This window comes from Palaemon carinicauda, chromosome 22 (assembly GCF_036898095.1).
Source record: "Palaemon carinicauda isolate YSFRI2023 chromosome 22, ASM3689809v2, whole genome shotgun sequence".
NCBI lineage: Eukaryota > Metazoa > Arthropoda > Malacostraca > Decapoda > Palaemonidae > Palaemon > Palaemon carinicauda.
In genome coordinates this window covers 60,271,160-60,288,659 of record NC_090746.1, presented here as the reverse complement: position 1 = coordinate 60,288,659, position 17,500 = coordinate 60,271,160, and the positions used below count along the sequence as shown (strand labels likewise).

Sequence of the window (17,500 nt, the reverse complement as noted above, 5' to 3'; positions counted from 1 at the left end):
AAAAAAAAAAAAAAATCGCCGTGATTCTTGGAGTTTCTGCATTTTTGGTCAGTTGTGATTTTCGGTAATATTTAACTTATAATTTCCTCGAATTTCAAGTTGAGGGCGATTAAACACTATTTAGAAATGTTAAATGGAAAAAGAAATCGGTTGCCCTTGAATTATTTTTTTTCTTTATTATTTTAACATTCTAAATATTACTTTATAAGTCTCTTTTATAGTTTTTCTCCTATATTGTTCTAATATAAACGGATATAAATGTTTGAGGGAAAATCAACTGGACCATAGAGTTTTAAAGTAATTGAAAACGTTGCAAATTATATATATATATATATATATATATATATATATATATATATATATATATATATATATAACATATTCATACATATACATACAGTAGGGAGAGAACTAAAAAACTTTGGATAGACGTTGTTATTGGGTACTGGAAAGGAAGACCCAGAGACCCTCAATATCCACTAAGTCCATGTTAGATAGAGTAAAGAATGGATATTTAGAGTGTGAAACTGTATAAAATGACTCATTATTTGCACATTTTCTGAATTTGTAGTTCATCCAAAATTCACCAGGATGGATTAGGATGCTCCGTTATATCTTGAATTAATTGATTGATCGGTTCAAGCAAGTGGCTCTCGTCATAATTAGTGGAAGATTAGATGCAATAACACTCTTAGGAAAGAAATGAAAAGTTATATTTTGTAGAAGAGAGATTTTTTAACGTTATTGAGATCAACTCAAGAGTTTTGTTAGACTTATTTCTGTTAAAAATGGAAAATAAAAAAGGAAAACCAAGAGCCATGTATTTTGGAAAACTATCGAGAAAGTAATGTCGATTGGTAAGAAAGGAAAGTGTAACTAAATTTATTAATGATTTTTAACAGAATTTATCCTCAAAATAAACAATGCTTATTATAGGGTAACTTCTATAGAAACTTTGTTTATTTCATATGATTTTTTTTTTCTTTACGATATTCGGCCGTTTTGGATCATGGTGAATAAGAGAAATAAAACAACTTTTGACTTGCATTAGTAAACGTGTTATAAAAAATTATACACAATATCTATACACGAAGAAAGTTATAAACATTTTACGAGATATTACTTTACAAAAAATGATCAGTCCAAGTGTTAATACCTGGACTAAACAGGGACAGACAGATATCCCAAACACCAATTATGGTTAATACCTTGGCTAGGCAGGTTCAGAGTAGACAGCTATAAGAGCTAATACCTTGACTAGACAGGAACAATGTAGACAGATATACCATCCAGCAGTAGATGTATAACACCTGAACTAGACGGGAACGTTATAGAAAGATAACCTAAACAGCCTGGACTAGACAGTAGTGTTGCAGACAGATACTTCGTCAACATTGAGCTTTGAATATTTTGAGAGGATTGTCAACAATCTAAAGAATTTCCAGTTCGTTAATAGAATCTGCTTCCATGACGATGGCTGACAGCTTATTCAGCTTGCTCTCTTCAGTGTCGTCCTCTGGGAACAAGGAAAGGTCGAACTCGTTGATGTTTTTCCTGAGGTCCTCCTTGAAGCAGGCGTCTACTCTGGTTTCCTTTTCGCACTTCATGGCCATCAGGAGGTATTGGAGATTGAGGGGGAGGGGGGATTTGAGTCTATCCAGAGGGAGACAATACTGGAAAGGATAAAAAAAGTTAAATTGAATAATTAGTGGCATAGTATTTGTTATTTTTTCAAGTATGAGGACACATTGATTTCAAATGTACAGTTGGATCCAGGAATTTCTGGCACACCTTGCTCTGTGAAGGGCAACTTATCACACCCCTACTGCGCTGAAAGTTCCTGTGTGTAGCCCCGCTCAACACCTCTGCCATATCTCCCTACACTATCAGCAACGGTATGATAGGGTGTAATTCATTAGAGCGAGATGTGCCAGGAATTTATGTGTCCAACTGTACAGTAGGATGGATTTCTGTGTTCTACAGTACAGTAGGACGTACCGTCTTGATTTCAGATTATTACAGAGAGTCAGAGTTTTTGGAGGCAAATATATTTATATTTATTCACTTACTGTCAGCTGGACGCAGTGGTTGATGCCATCAGCGAGATCCTCCTTCAGTCCATCACTGATTGGGAGTTGGTTGTATTGTTCGACGTAATTTGTCGCGTGCAGGTTAAGATACTCATCGATCTGTTTTGAGAGATGGTTTGAAATCATGTGATTACCACTGTTTATAACATGAATCATACTATGAGTGATTAGGATTTGGCTAAATTCATCGTAGAGATATGGAATGTATGAATGCAATTTTGATTATTCTCTGAAAATACGGGAGAAACCTATAATGAAGTAGAATAATTCAGAAAATGTCAATTTGCATTAGGTTTGCTGTTGCTAGTTCTTTAAAGGTTTCAGTGTCGCTCATGAATGACAGAAGCAAGAGATAGGACACTGTGCTAGAAACATCAAAGTAGATTTAGGGAGTGCCAAACAATGGCTGTTGATGACTCTGCAGGTAGACCTATAGGCTCCCCCAACCTTCCATCCTTAGCTCAAAAGGATGGTTAGATTGCAGACATTATAATAAACTATCGAGCTTGAGGGGGTCTCGAATCCCAGTCCAGCAGCTGTGCTAGAAACATCAAAGTAGATCTAGGAAGTGCCAAACAATGGCTGCTGATGACTGCAGGTAGACCTATAGGCTCCCCCAACCTTCCATCCTTAGCTCAAAAGGATGGTTAGATTGCAGACATTATAATAAACTATCGAACTTGAGCCTGTCTCGAATCCCAGTCCGGCAGATTGCCAGGCAGAGATGTTTCCCATAGGCTACCACAGCCCTAATTGATAGGTTACTGGACTTTATAACGTCGATTACCCTGAATATAATATTTGTCATTACTTACGAGGCCAAGCTTATGAAGTGTGCAAGTGTAGTTGCTCAAGGAAGCCATGATCTTATTGACGGAATCCAAGAGATAGTACTGATCGAAGAAAGGTTGCTTTGCAGGAGCTGCATGTGCTGCTGGCTCATCTACTACTGCTGGCTCGTCTGCTACTTCTGTAGAATCTCCTTCAGCCTGGCGTTTCTATAACATAGAATATCTCCATTTATTTGGTTCCCATTTGTTGTTTTGAAAGTCAGTTGACAACCTTTTGTGTACTCTATTCTCGAAGAGATTTTCTTTTAGAAATGTTTATGATGTTTTTATTTTATTCTATAAATTATGATTAGAAATTAGATATGAAACATTATTTTCCACTACTGATAGAAATGTTATAGACAGTGTTGATTATTTTTCTAATGAAATAATTTTGTTTACACAAGTTTGTAAATTGTTTCTATATATCTATAACTTATTTAAATATTTTATAGAGCTGATTTCTTCATTATCAAAGTACATTGAATTTTTTAATTTGGAAAAGGGTCCAGTCACATACACGAAGTCATAATACCCTCAAAATATGTTTTCTTACCTGCAAGTAGTGGTACTGTGGGTATGTCTGTGGTATACCATAATGTTGCTGGGAGAAGACTTGTGGTATGCCATGGTGCTGCTGGGAAGCTCCTAAATAATGTGTAGGGAACTGATTGTACAGAGCATGCCCTCCTGTATTCACGGGGTATCCCTGAAAGTGAGGAAAATGAGAAAAGATTCTTCATTGGCAACGAACTGAAACTGATTGTAGTCTGTGCTGAAGGATCTCCGTTTCCTTCTTCATAAGTGAAATTAACTATGGATTGTGTGTGGATGTTTATCTAATTAATACTATTAAACTTCCTGTTTTTAGTAGTCAAGCTTGTGAGGATTAACACGGTTTAGAAATTTTAACTAAACAATCTCCTATTTTGAAATATTGTTTAACTATGGAATGTGTGGTTACATAATTAAATAATAGCATTAAGTTTCCAATTTTTAGTAGTCAAGCTTGTGAGGGTTAACACGGTTTAGTAATTTTAACTAAACAATCTCCTATTTTGAAATATTGTTTAACTATGGAATGTGTGGTTACATAATTAAATAATAGCATTAAGTTTCCAATTTTTAGTAGTCAAGCTTGTGAAGATTACCATATCTGTTTAGGATACCAGATTTCAACTATGGTTATTTTCATTTTCGATATTTATCTCACCAATTATGAGTTTGGAAGTTCAAACTAAGCAATATCCTATTTTATTTTTTTTAACATTTTTAGAATGTAAAATTCTACAATATAAAGCATAACTTGATAATATCAAGTTGTAAAACTTATGAAAGTGTCCAGTTTTGAAAACTAACTTACCAAATTCGAGTAATAAGTATAATCAACGGTATGCAAGCTCGACACCGGAAACTGTTGGCACTCTCTCTGGGCGATGCCAACCTTTGCCAGGTAGTCGTAATAAACATCTTCTCCGAGGCAATTCGCCATGACCTTGGGAAAAAGGAGTTTCATGAACATACATACATACATATATATATATATATATATATATATATATATATATATATATATATAATGTATATGCAAATGTATATGTGAGTGTATATATATATATATATATATATATATATATAATATGTATATGTAAATGTATGTATATATATATACACAAACATATATATATATATATGTATATATATATATATATATATATATATATATATATATGTATATGTATATATAAATGTTGGAGATTTTAATAGTTTTATTATAATGAAAATACTCATGAGTCGACAAATTTTGGAAAAGTTGAAGAGGGACTATATAGGGTGAAGTTACTTATGCATTTTTGTCATGATTCGTTTTATTTGTATTATAAAAGTACTTAAGGAAAAGTTGAAGTAACATCAGGGGGACTATTTAAAGTGAGGAAACTTGTTCATTGCTTTTAATTAATAGTTTTGTAAGTACTATGAAAGTGCCTAAGGGACGAGTTTTTTCGAAAAAAAAAAAATAGTATCACCTGGGGGACTATTTACGGGGAGGAAACTTTTAATGAATAGTTTTTGTTAAGTATAATGAAATCACTTAAGGGACGACTAATTTTGTAAAAGTTTAATGAACATCAGGGGACTATTTAGGTTGAAGTAACTTGTGTGTTTTTTTTTAATGAATAGTTTTCTTATTATAATAAAAGTCTTTAAGCGACGGCATTTGTAGGAAATTTTGAATGAATGTCAGGGTGACTTTTTAAGATAGAGTAACTTTTGCATCTTTTTAAGTATCCAGTATTTTCTGTGAATTTATATCAGATAAGCAATAGTAGAAAAAAGTTGTACAATTAACATGAAAAAAAAAAACATATGTTAAATTCCTCCTATCTCATTTCAAATACAATTAGAAAATAAGAGAAACCTAAAATAAAAAATAGGACTGACTAAAAATTTAGATTACTCTTCGAGTGATTACATGTGGAACGATCGTTAAAGAAGCTAGTTCCCTCGGCTTTTAAAGATGACCATGGCGAATAATTACTGTATGGTTGAACAAAGTAACCACGAGATGGAGAGAGAGGGAGAGAGAGAGAGAGAGAGAGAGAGGGGGGGGGAGGGTTCCTGGGGCCAGTTTTATACATACATCAACCTTAACGCATTGGACCGGAGGGTAGTTTTTTCCTTATTTCAAATAATCATAAGATTTTAAATCAGTTTATCTAATTGTTTGAGAGTCTCGAGTGAAGAAGGCTGTTGTTTATGTAACACTGTTATTCATATTTTTTATCTTTATTAAATATACTTAGAGATAGTGATTTATTCCATTTCCTATTTGTGATTTACTTCGTATATTGGTAGATTGATGGGTTCCTTTTATTAATAGTGACTTATTCATTTTACTAATAGAGTGATTTATTCATTTTGTTAATGGTGTTTTGTTTCTTTTATTAATAGTATCTTATTCATTTTACTAAGTGAGTGATTTATTCTTATTATTGATAGTGATTTATTCCACTTACTAATCGAGAGATTTATTTCTTTTACTAATAGTGTTCTACTTTTAATAATAGAATTATTCATTCCTTTTCCAATAAAGTGATTTATTCCTTTTAATGATAAAGTGGTTTATTCCTTTCACTAATAGAATGATTTATTCCTATTACAAATAGAGTAATTTATTCCTTTTTATATAAAAAATGCTATTATGAGGCAACTTAAAACTGGATTCAAACGAGAACATAGGGAAAAAGAAAATGGATGAAGTTGAGACCAAATGTGAATTTATTGACTATTGTAATTTGTAAAGAAAAATAATCATGAAACCGAGGTGATATACACATACTTGTATGTACTGCAATCAGTACAGAATCATTACAATTACTCACCTTCGTAAAGGTGTACTTCTCGAAGAACTCTTCCTGGGCCATGGCGACGGCCGCCAGTGATAACAGAATCACAGCTCGAACCATTTTGCCTGAAGAAGAACGTATTGTAATTAAAGAATTTATAGGGCATTATTATATCGTGAATCCGGCACTGCGTTGATGTAAATTCAAGGCTTCGGATAAATCTGTGCATTCAGTACATAATGTCTATAGTAAACACATATTGAAATAATATATATATATATATATATATATATATATATATAATGTGTGTGTGTATGTATATGTATATATATGTATAAATATATGTATATGTATATATATGTATGTGTATATATATATATATATATATATATATATATTCCCATTGGAAAATAGTGTAGATTCCTGTAAAAGGTTTACCGATCACAAAAGCATTTGCAAGACAAAATACTTATCTATCCTTCAAGTCGCTAAGAGTTATGCTAAACCTATATATATATATATATATATATATATATATATATATATATATATATATATATATATATATATATATATATATATATGTATGTATATACATATGTATATATATATATATATATATATATATGTATGTATATACATATGTATATATATAAATATATATATATATATGTATATACATATGTGTATATATATATATGTATATATATATATATATATATATATATATATATATATATATATATATTTCCATAGTACACGCTTATTATAACATCGACCCTTCTGATGTAAATTGAATATTCTAGAAACGTTTGCAACTAAGAGAACCACAAATGAGAATTAAATTCCAGCCCTGAAATATTCTCGAGTTGTTGGTACCTTATCAACAATAGATACTGCATTGATTCTCCATTAACTGTTCATATATCACTCTTAACGACCATTTGTTCTAGCAACGGGTTACTAGGATCTATTCCCTTGTTGATTAAGCTTTTATGGGTGATAAAGGCAACAATTGTAACTGTTGTATATAGTCATTATTTGCATAAAGCTGCCAGGTATTGACGATAACGATTGGTGATAACAATGGTGATGTTAATAGAGATAAGGATGTTAAATGTTGCAGCAAGTATGAGAGTAATGACAAATTGGAAAATAAGATTTGAGGTGAATCCAATTAAAAATTAAAGGCTTGCAATAACTCAAAGTATATATGAGTTTTAACTACAATGTATGAAATTAATAAATAATGGAGTCAATGATGATAAGGATAATATTAGTAATAAGTAAACGAAAAAGACTAAAAATCACGATATGAAAATTCATTTTAAACATGTTGAAAGCGCGATTTCCAAACAAAGCTTTTCGATCGTTACTGATTGTCTAAAATGAAGAATATTCAAGAAATTAACCGCAGAATTATTGATAATGTTAGAAATAATTAGACAAAAAAAGATTAAAAACACAACACGAAAGTTATTTTTAAACCGATATTTGAGCCGCGATTTCCAAACAAAGCCGTTCATTCGTTACTTATTTTCCAGAGATTCTCTTAGTAAGCAAAGCTTTGTCGTTTGCAGGCACAACCCAGACCAAGCTCACCTTCTTTCAGATGTGATGTGGACAGGAGTGACACTGACCGACTGTCTGCAATCGCCTTTTATACACGTTACATGTGTATGGGGCTTCGCTCTCCGGCCACATTGACAAAGACGTCAACCAAGGGCAGTTTTAATTGCTCAAATTATTGGAATGTTTTACCATATGCTGGGATGTATGGAGTGCTAGAAGCTGGGCTTGTGGTTTTTCCCTCATTTTGCAATTTGAACGTAGATGCAGAGAAAGGCCTTGTTTTTGCGTAGACAAGCAGTCGCTTATATATATATATATATATATATATATATATATATATATATATATATGTATGTATATATATATATATATATATGTATGTATATATATATATATATATATATATATATATATATATATATATATATGTATGTATATATATATATATATATATGTATGTATATATATATATATATATATATATATATATATATATATATATATATACATACACACTTACGTATTTAAACTGCTTCCTATTATATATTACATGTCGTTTTCGTATGTCTGATTAAATTATGAAAAGAAAAATATGCAGAACTTAGGTCAGGGTGTTCTTAAAGATATAAATGTCTGGAAGGTTATTATAGCCGTATAAATGGCTGTAGAGTATTATCTAGGTGACCCTTTATACATTTTGGTTCATCTAAATGTCTGGCTTTATCATAGTTTGTCTCCTTTTCATGAATATATATGATGCGTACATTAATGTCCAGCAATTTGTCGAATTTTTGCTTTGATGGAAATTGATGTAATTATCTGTCAAGTTATACAATGACTCCTTTATTATATATACATGAGATCGCCTGGAATTGACTGAAATTGTATAAGTTAAACATTGTATCATTATGAAAAGCAAGCTAAATATCTCGTTGGGCATATCCCTCGAAGTACCTTAACGAGTGGAAACAAATTTTAACCAGTTTTTTTGTCTTTTTCGGAGGATAGTGCATATTAAATTACTTATATCATCCCCAGGATATCTTTAGTTGTTATCTGATTAGAGGGTTTCGCTCAAAATGTTGCAATCTTTTTATATTTTGTCATTGGCGATTTTTCTCAGCACGGTATCTCGCTTCACATAGCCCATGAGTGGGATAGAGATTTGCAATAGTTTAAGGTGCTTATTGTGATTGACAAAATACCAAATAATATATAAAAGTGACGAATGAAAAATAATATAACGTATCAGTTAAGACTGCTCAAAATAGGTAAAGTGTAGGCTTCCATAATTAAACTAAAGATCGTCAATGTGAAAATTTCTTATAAATGCGCAAAAGTCTTTCCCAGTCTTCACTCGTTTCATATCAAAATCAAGAAAACCCTTCTCCGTTTCACATATGATGAAATCTTAGTTTTAAATTGCCTGTCTTTTAAGACTCCCAAAAGGGTTCACATTCTCAATTCCTATCTCTCATCTTGGTGTCCACCCTCTTACAACTTTTATTTGGCAATGTCACCACTAGAGAACTTTCCCCTTTTCATGGCACATTTGCGCCGCATGTCCTCCTTGGTCCCAGTGCCTCTCTGTATGGTCCAAATTCTATAAATCCAAACTAATCCTAATTGGTATTCATGATACTAAATGTTGTCGTAGCCTTTATTTTGCACTCTATGTATGAAATTTAAGTATCATATTAGCTATACATGGACTTAGGTTGCTTTATGTTTGTAGTAGTAAGCTCTCTCTCTCTCTCTCTCTCTCTCTCTCTCTCTCTCTCTCTCTCTCTCTCTCTCTCTCTCTCTCTCTCTCTGGCACGCCATTTTCGTAGTCGTGTAGTAATAAATCCTGAATTTTGATAAACTTTTCTTCTCTTTTCTAAGTCTCAAACACACGCTTCATATTTCTCGTTGATTTGCAATATTTTTTTCTCCTTATCTCCTTAAGAATTTGAAAAGCAAATTTCTGGTGATTACATCTTCGCATTAACTTATCCTCATATCTACTAAATCCGGTCCAATTTTGAAAACAGGTACATAAGCCTATGTTCTGTCCCACTTTAGGTTTACGTTAGGAAAAGTAATTCATAAAAATTGAATTTACCACAGTTTTCGCCTACTACCAAGTGTTATCATAGAGGGATCGGCTCACGTGGACTATCTGGATGTAAAATTGTATTATTTTTCTCCCATGTATCGTCCATATTTTTCTTTATTCACTATCCTGTTTGTTACAAGGAATTCTTTGGCGTTAGGTGGTTTAGATACTGATATTTCTTCTATTGTATTTATTTCTTATACCTTTTATCTTTCTTTGTGTGTGCATTAATATACGAGTACCTTAAGTTGGTGTTATGGTGTTTATTTAAGTATGTATTCAGATTTTAATTTCGATTTAACCTGATATTTCAGTATTTATTAATTTTACTCTGGTTATTATTTCATTTTTTATTAATTTTACTCTGGTTATATTAGTAGTTTGTTTATTTTACATTTGTTCCTTATTTTAAGGATGATTCCGTTTATATTTTGAGATGGTTTCGGGTTATTTTGACGGTTTTATTTATTTTATTCTACCCGTAAAGATTTTCTGATTTTTACATGTGACTAAAGCTAACCTTGATAAAATTCTCTCTCTCTCTCTCTCTCTCTCTCTCTCTCTCTCTCTCTCTCTCTCTCTCTCTCTCTCTCTCTCTCTCTCTCTCTCTGTAGAATATTTGAATGTACAGTCTCTCCTTAGTAAGATATGTGAAATTGAATTAATGCTCTTAAACAGAAATATTGATATATTATGTTTAACTGAGACTTGGTTAACCCCGAATGTTGTCGATTCACTCATTGAATTTCCTAATTATACAATATATAGATGTAACAAAGGAAGAGGTGGAGGTTGTTGTATTTATGTATAAAATAATCTTTCTGTTAATATTTGTAATCTTAATGTTCAAAGAGTAGAGGGGGTAGAAGAGGTTTGGCTCTCTGTACAATCTCGTAAGCTACCTTCTGTTATCATTGGTTGCTTGTATAGACATCCGCATGCTTCAAATGATACTTTTAACTATATTTTGGAATGTCTGAGAATGGTTTCTCTGAAGAATAAATCAATTAAACAGAATAGACATGAAGAAAATCTGAACAATTCGTATAAGGAAATGAAAAAACTCATCAATTCTAAAATGCCTACTGCAAAAGCTTATTATAACAATGACAAGATCAAGAAAAGTAAATCTCGGTAAGAAACATGGAAAATTATGAATAATATTGTATCTACTAAAACAAATAAAAAAATTGAATACGACAACCCAAAAGCTAGAGCAGATCAATTTAACCAATACTTTGCTAATGTAGGAAAAATATCTTATGATAAAACTCAGTAAATTCTACAAAAGTGCGAAAATTAAGATATTAGAAACACTCAAAATAATTTTGGCAATAATATAAGATTGTTTAGACCGCAACCAGTTACAGTCGAAACAATAATATTAACAGTTATGAGTTTGAATAATAGTAATGCTTACGGAACGGATGGTATTCCTACTAGTTTTCTAAAATATTCCCTTACAGTTATTGCATATTATATCACGGTTATCATAAATACATCGATTGTAACTGGGAAATATCCTTCTATTTGGAAACGACCCCTCGTAGACCCTCTTCACAAGAAAGGAGACAAGGACGACCCTGGTAATTATAGACCTGTTTCTATCCTTCCAGTAATATCGAAAGTAATAGAAAAGATTATATGTAATCAGTTCATGGAACATCTAGAAAAAAATAATTTGATTTCTAACACTCGGCATCGATTCTGTAAAGGTTTATCGAAAGAAACAGCTTTGATGAAATTAACAGATGAAATTTATAAAAATATTGATAGAAAAATAGTTTCCATATTAATTTTATGCGACCTATCAAAGGCATTTGATAGTGTCAACCATGATGAATTGTGTAAATCTCTCAAGGAACATTACATTGATACGTTCTGGTTTCAGGATTACTTGAAGGATAGAAGTCAGGTAGTTAGATTAGGAGACGTAAATTCTTGCATCGAAAAGATTGAATTTGGAGTCCCACAGGGATCTGTCCTAGGTCCAATTCTATTTTTAGTCTACGTTAATGACATGATTAAATATATAGAAAACTGCCTGCTAATTCAATATGCTGATGACACACAAGTTCTTTTGGCTGATCAAATAGAAAATTTAGATGGCTTGATTAAAAGGGCTGAACTAATATTGCTCAAAATTAAGAAACATTTTCTAAGAAAATGGCTATTATTAAATGCCACTAAAACACAATTCATGTTTGTGGGTAGCTCACAGTATATTAGCAAAATTTCAGATGACATTATAATAAAATGCGATGGTGATGAAGTAAAGATAAGTCAACATGTAAAAAGTCTAGGTCTACACATGGACAGGTACATGACATTCAGTACTCACATTGACGAGCTGAGTAGAAAAGTTAGTGGCATTCTAATGTATCTAAGTAGAGTAAAAGATTACTTTGATGATACTACACGAGCTTTGATTGTGGAAAGTCTGGTCTTGAGTGTAATAAACTACTGTATTAAAATATGGGGGTCAACTAATGATATGCACATGGAAAAAGCTCAAAAAAATCCAAAACTTTGCAGGTAGAGTAGCCGTTATTGGAGTGAAAAAACACGATCACATCAACCCAACCTTCCAGCAATTAAAGTGGATAAAATTAAAAGAAAAGTGTATGTACGATGTTTGTGTTTTTGTTTTTAAAAGTTTGAGAAAAGAATATCCCAACTGGCTATACACATTTCCTACAGTTGGTAATTGTAGGAATGCAATAACCAGACAGAATGAAAATCTATATGTAGACAGCTATCGAACGGATTTGGGTTCACGCTCAATGGCAATAAGGGGCCCAGCTTGCTGGAACAAACTACCTCTGGAAATAAGAAAATGTATAAATGTTAGTTCTTATTTATTCAAAAAGAAACTTAAGCAATATTTTTTAAATTTTACTTGAATGTATATATATCCTAGATTTTTACAATCCAATTATTGTGAATTTTATGTAAATAATTTATATTATGTAACAGAATAACCATTTTATAATGGAATAAAGGTTTTTGACTTTTGACTTTGACTCTCTTAACTACGGTCTGCAAATTTTCAAAAACCCATATCTGGCCGGAATCGCCTGACACATTTTTTTTTTTATTTCTTATCAGATTTTGCATTGATAATCAATAGGAAACTCATTCCCCTTCCAACTTTCCCTTTTCAAGTCTATTCCATCACTTTCCCCTTTCCTGCAACATCTCTCTTCCCACCCCATCACCCTCCACCATACCTCTCATCTCCCTCCTTCCCTCCCCCCCCCCCCTCTTTCATAGTGTTGTACCGCATCCATCGGTCGATTCGTCTTCCTCTCCTTGAAATTTCTCGCATCCATCTCCCAGAGTAATGGGCAGTTTTCCCTGCTTTGTTTGTTAATTGTTATCTTCGGGTGAACGACCATCGAGGACGATCATTCAAGGTTCAGAAGTGGCCAGACCACTAAGGAAGAATGAAGACGTAGGAAGTGTTCGAATTTTCTGGTAGCGGTTTGCTAAGGAGAAAAAGAGATATGGCTGATGTAAAGATCTTTTAGGGACCCGATTACTCTAGTGATTGATTGATTTGAAGTTTTCTTTCATTGTGAAGGAGATATTAAAGGCTGCTTATGTATGGTAGAGGCAAGGGACCGTGACATTGCCCTAGCTAGCAGGACAATCCCCTAGAGACTGACCATATAGGATCAGCGGCCAAGCCCCCTCTCGACCTCCACCTAGGCTACGACAAGGGAGGGCCAGGCAATGGTTGCTGCCTACTCAGCAGGTAGATCTATAGGCTCCTACAATCCTCCATCCTTAGCTCACAAGGATGGTGAGGTTGCAGACGCAACAAGAAACTATCAAGCTTGAGTGTGACTCGAACCCCAGTCCGGTAGATCGCCAGACAGTGACGTTTCCAATAGGCTACCACAAACATATTTCGGTATTACAATTCCGAGAACGAATGAAAAACTAAGGATATGTGAAATAGCTCGTGGCCTAGATAAACATATTATAGAGACCTGATAAATATATTTGCGAAGGAAAAATTTGTTACTTTGATAAGTTTAGTTATATGGAGTATGCAACCTGTAGCCCATATTCAGTTGTGGACCTCTAAATTCTGTTAGTTTTCCGACTAACTGTAACTCGTGGAATGTTTATCTTTAATTACTGGCTGCATTAATTCAGTTGTACCGGCGAAAATCCGGTTATGATATATAATTAATTTCCGTTTTTGAAAGAATTCAAATCATGATTTTCTTCACCTTGTCTCTATTGTGTGCGATGGATTGCTAAAATATTAGTCACTGCTAAATTTCAATTTGGGATTCTTGATGAATTTTGCTGTCGGCTCAAATTCTTCAGCATGACTATTTTTGCATACATATTGCATATGTAGAATCTCTTTAGCTATAGTCATTTTATTAACGTAGATAATTCTATTTTGTAATCTACGTTTCAGGTTACAAAATTCATTCGGTACAGAAGGCGTCGTTAATTGTTATAAGAACTTTTGTTTTTGACTGCCATTAAAAGACTGTCATTTATACAATTTCAGTCTTTTTATGAAACCCTGACACTCCATTTTGTTTACATTTCATTCCTTAAAAGTTCATTCCACTGGTACCTGATGCTTTTAGATTATTCTCTTACATTCAAGTCACATGAAGTACACTCTCGTCGCCATTTTCTCTCTCTCTCTCTCTCTCTCTCTCTCTCTCTCTCTCTCTCTCTCTCTCTCTCTCTCTCTCTCTCAACATAATCATATGCTAAATGTGACTTATCTTTAACCACAAGTCTTTAGCGGGTTTTTTCTCTCGTCATATAACTCCAAAAGCAATCTAACCACTTCAAGAGATTAAATAAAACATTGTAAAGAGAGATCATACTTCCATATATATATATATATCTAAACAAATATGACTATGGGGGACGATACTTTATCATCAAAGCAATTTCCTAGTTCATTTTACTGTGTATAAAGGAACTTCTTTCCTTAACAAATAAATAGAATCTCCTCTTGAGATCTATGATCATAATTTTCAATGCTTTGGTGTAACTTTTACTCATACTTAAAAAGTACTTAGTCTCTACTTGTGGTTGTACAGAAAAGTAATCAATCAATGTATGAAGAATCGTGAGGCCTGTAATTAGTGCAACATAAGCCTAAATTGTTCGGTATATTCTCCACTTCAGTTATTCCGTGGAATGTACGCATGACTTGTGTACTATAGTGTACAATCTAGTTATATTCATGAATGTGAATTTAAAGTTTTCATCTAAGAGCAGACGTAAGTTGCCCATCTTAGCTTTTGCCTTAATTGTGCTGAATAATATAAACCTAAGCTTTCTATTATAACTTAAAATTATGTTGTTCAGTGCGATGTTAGCCTTTGTTGTGCATCTTATGTTAATAGCACTTTACATCCAAATCGTTTGCAATTTCAAAATTTCGTTGGAGACCACCACAGCATTATCCCCTCAAGGTCTCTGGATGTCCTTTGTAATTTAGAATGGGAAAGAAGGGGAATCTTGAAACCACAGATATTTAGGAATGTCGATCTTTTTCAAGGTTGTATTTATCCTACTAAAGAACTGGAGGTGGACTCAATTCTTCTTTGCTCAGTTTTCTTGAGATGTAACTTAAGATGATTAGGTATTTATTATTTATTTATTAATATCGTTAACGTGTACGGAATCTAGTCTGTGGAATGATAGCAGCTCGTCAAGGAGAAAGACCCTCCAAAATCAAAAATATTTTCACTTGTCTTGGGTAGTGCCAGGGTCTTCCATTGTCTTGGGTTAAAGTTATCTTGCTTGAGGGTACATTCAGGTATACTATTCTATCTGTTTCCTTATTCCCTTTCCTCATTAAACTATTTTCCCTATTGGGACCCTTGGCCTTATAGCATCCTGCTTTCCATCTAGGGCTGTAGCGTACCTAGTAATATTGAAAATGATATGTTATGATTATGTATGTATTGATTTCAGGGCTTGATCTTAAAGAATCATGTGGTGAATTAATTCGCTGAAATGACCTCGACGACTTATTTTCGTATGAAATGAATTTGCTCATCGTGAAATTGTGCAGCCAATCCATAAAATCTTACTTTAAGCCGTAATTAAGTTGCGTAGTAGATTAAGAATATTTTCCCGTATATTTACGAGAGGTGAGATAGCGCAAAATAAGTTCTTTATAACTCAGCATGATTATATATTTTGGGTCCACTGCAATTCTAAAAACACTTCACATTAGATAAGCTTTTATGTTGTAGCGGTGAAAATTTATTGCTGGATTGTTTAACTCGTTATTAATGGTAGCGATTGAAATAAAATTATCTAAATTGTAGTCTCCGTTCACTTGTAGGTAAATTGAACAGTATTTCAAATTGCACTGATTTTATTTCAGATATTTATTAATTAATTTGCATATTGAATTTTGCATGTTCAATTGGCCTTACTGTAGAATAATATAGCTAGAAACAAAAATATTGATAAAAAGTTATGCTAACGGACTTAACAATATAGAATATAAATCTTATACCTTGCAGAATACGTCTGAAGTTCTTGAAGAAGTTCTAGAAGTTCTCTGGCGTTGGCTGAAAGGTAAGTGTGAGAATTTACGTACTTTTCAAAATTACTTGGAGAATATTAAAGAACAATTTCCTCTCCAAGAAACGAATCTCGATTTCAATATGAGAATTTACTGAAATAACAATTCTTACTGCCCATAATTGTCATTACTACAGCATTGCTGCTATGAGCCGTTTTCCACATCATTAGAAACTGACTTCTTCGTCGAACTGCTGAAAGGCTTATTTTCCAGAGTCATGCCGGATATCGAAATGACTTTAGAGCTTGCCTGCTGCCTTGGATTTTAGCAAATTCACTTTTATGGCGCTGTTACGGGGACAGTAATCGTATTTTCCCTGGCTCTCGAGGCTGCGATTTCTCCTCTTTATTCTCTGAGAGGAACCGGGCCGGTTTTATTCGGTGATGGAACCGCTTTGATTGCTTCGGTCATTTTTGCATTTTCTCAATATTACTGTGAATTTTATTATTTTAATGATATTCTGGGGTTTAGGGGTCGTGTTTTATTCCAATGATGCATAGGGGTTTATTTATTGTGTTTTGTTTGAATCAAACATTGTGGGTTAGTTATGTTTTTTTTTTTTTTTTTTTAACGATACGTAGGGATTCAGTTATTGTCTTATTTTAATGATACATAGCAGTTTAGCTATCGTGTTTTATTTCATTGATACGTAGAGAGAGAGAGAGAGAGAGAGAGAGAGAGAGAGAGAGAGAGAGAGAGAGAGAGAGAGAGAGAGAGAGAGAGAAATTAACTTGGCAATATTTTCCGCAACGAAAACTTTCCCAGCATTTATCGGAAGTGGATTGATTTTCCAGATATTAAGCTTTAGGGGGCTAAGAATATTGTAAATAGAAGACACTTGGTTGCTGAGTCGCGCGATATACTAAAAAAAAAAAAAAAAAATATATATATATATATATATATATATATATATATATATATATATATATATATATATATTATATATATATATATATATATATATATATATATAT

General features: G+C 32.8%; 2 protein-coding genes across 2 annotated transcripts in view; one reads left to right on the top strand and one right to left on the bottom strand.

Annotated features, from left to right (window-relative positions):
* Nucleotides 1-17,500, top strand: part of LOC137616477 (uncharacterized) — a 420,672-nt gene that overhangs the window by 43,587 nt on the left and 359,585 nt on the right. Inside the window, exon 3 of the mRNA XM_068346288.1 lies at nt 16,465-16,519. The gene's annotated coding sequence lies outside the window, so the exon portion shown is untranslated. The remainder of the gene's footprint in view (nt 1-16,464; nt 16,520-17,500) is intronic.
* Nucleotides 1,291-6,388, bottom strand: LOC137616478 (uncharacterized). The gene is made up of 7 exons (XM_068346289.1): nt 6,304-6,388; nt 4,284-4,415; nt 3,537-3,629; nt 3,477-3,503; nt 2,906-3,088; nt 2,070-2,189; nt 1,291-1,673 (listed from the first exon to the last, which is right to left on the bottom strand). Exons 1-7 carry the CDS (start codon nt 6,385-6,387, stop codon nt 1,431-1,433), a joined length of 882 nt encoding a protein of 293 aa, XP_068202390.1. The 5' UTR covers nt 6,388; the 3' UTR covers nt 1,291-1,430.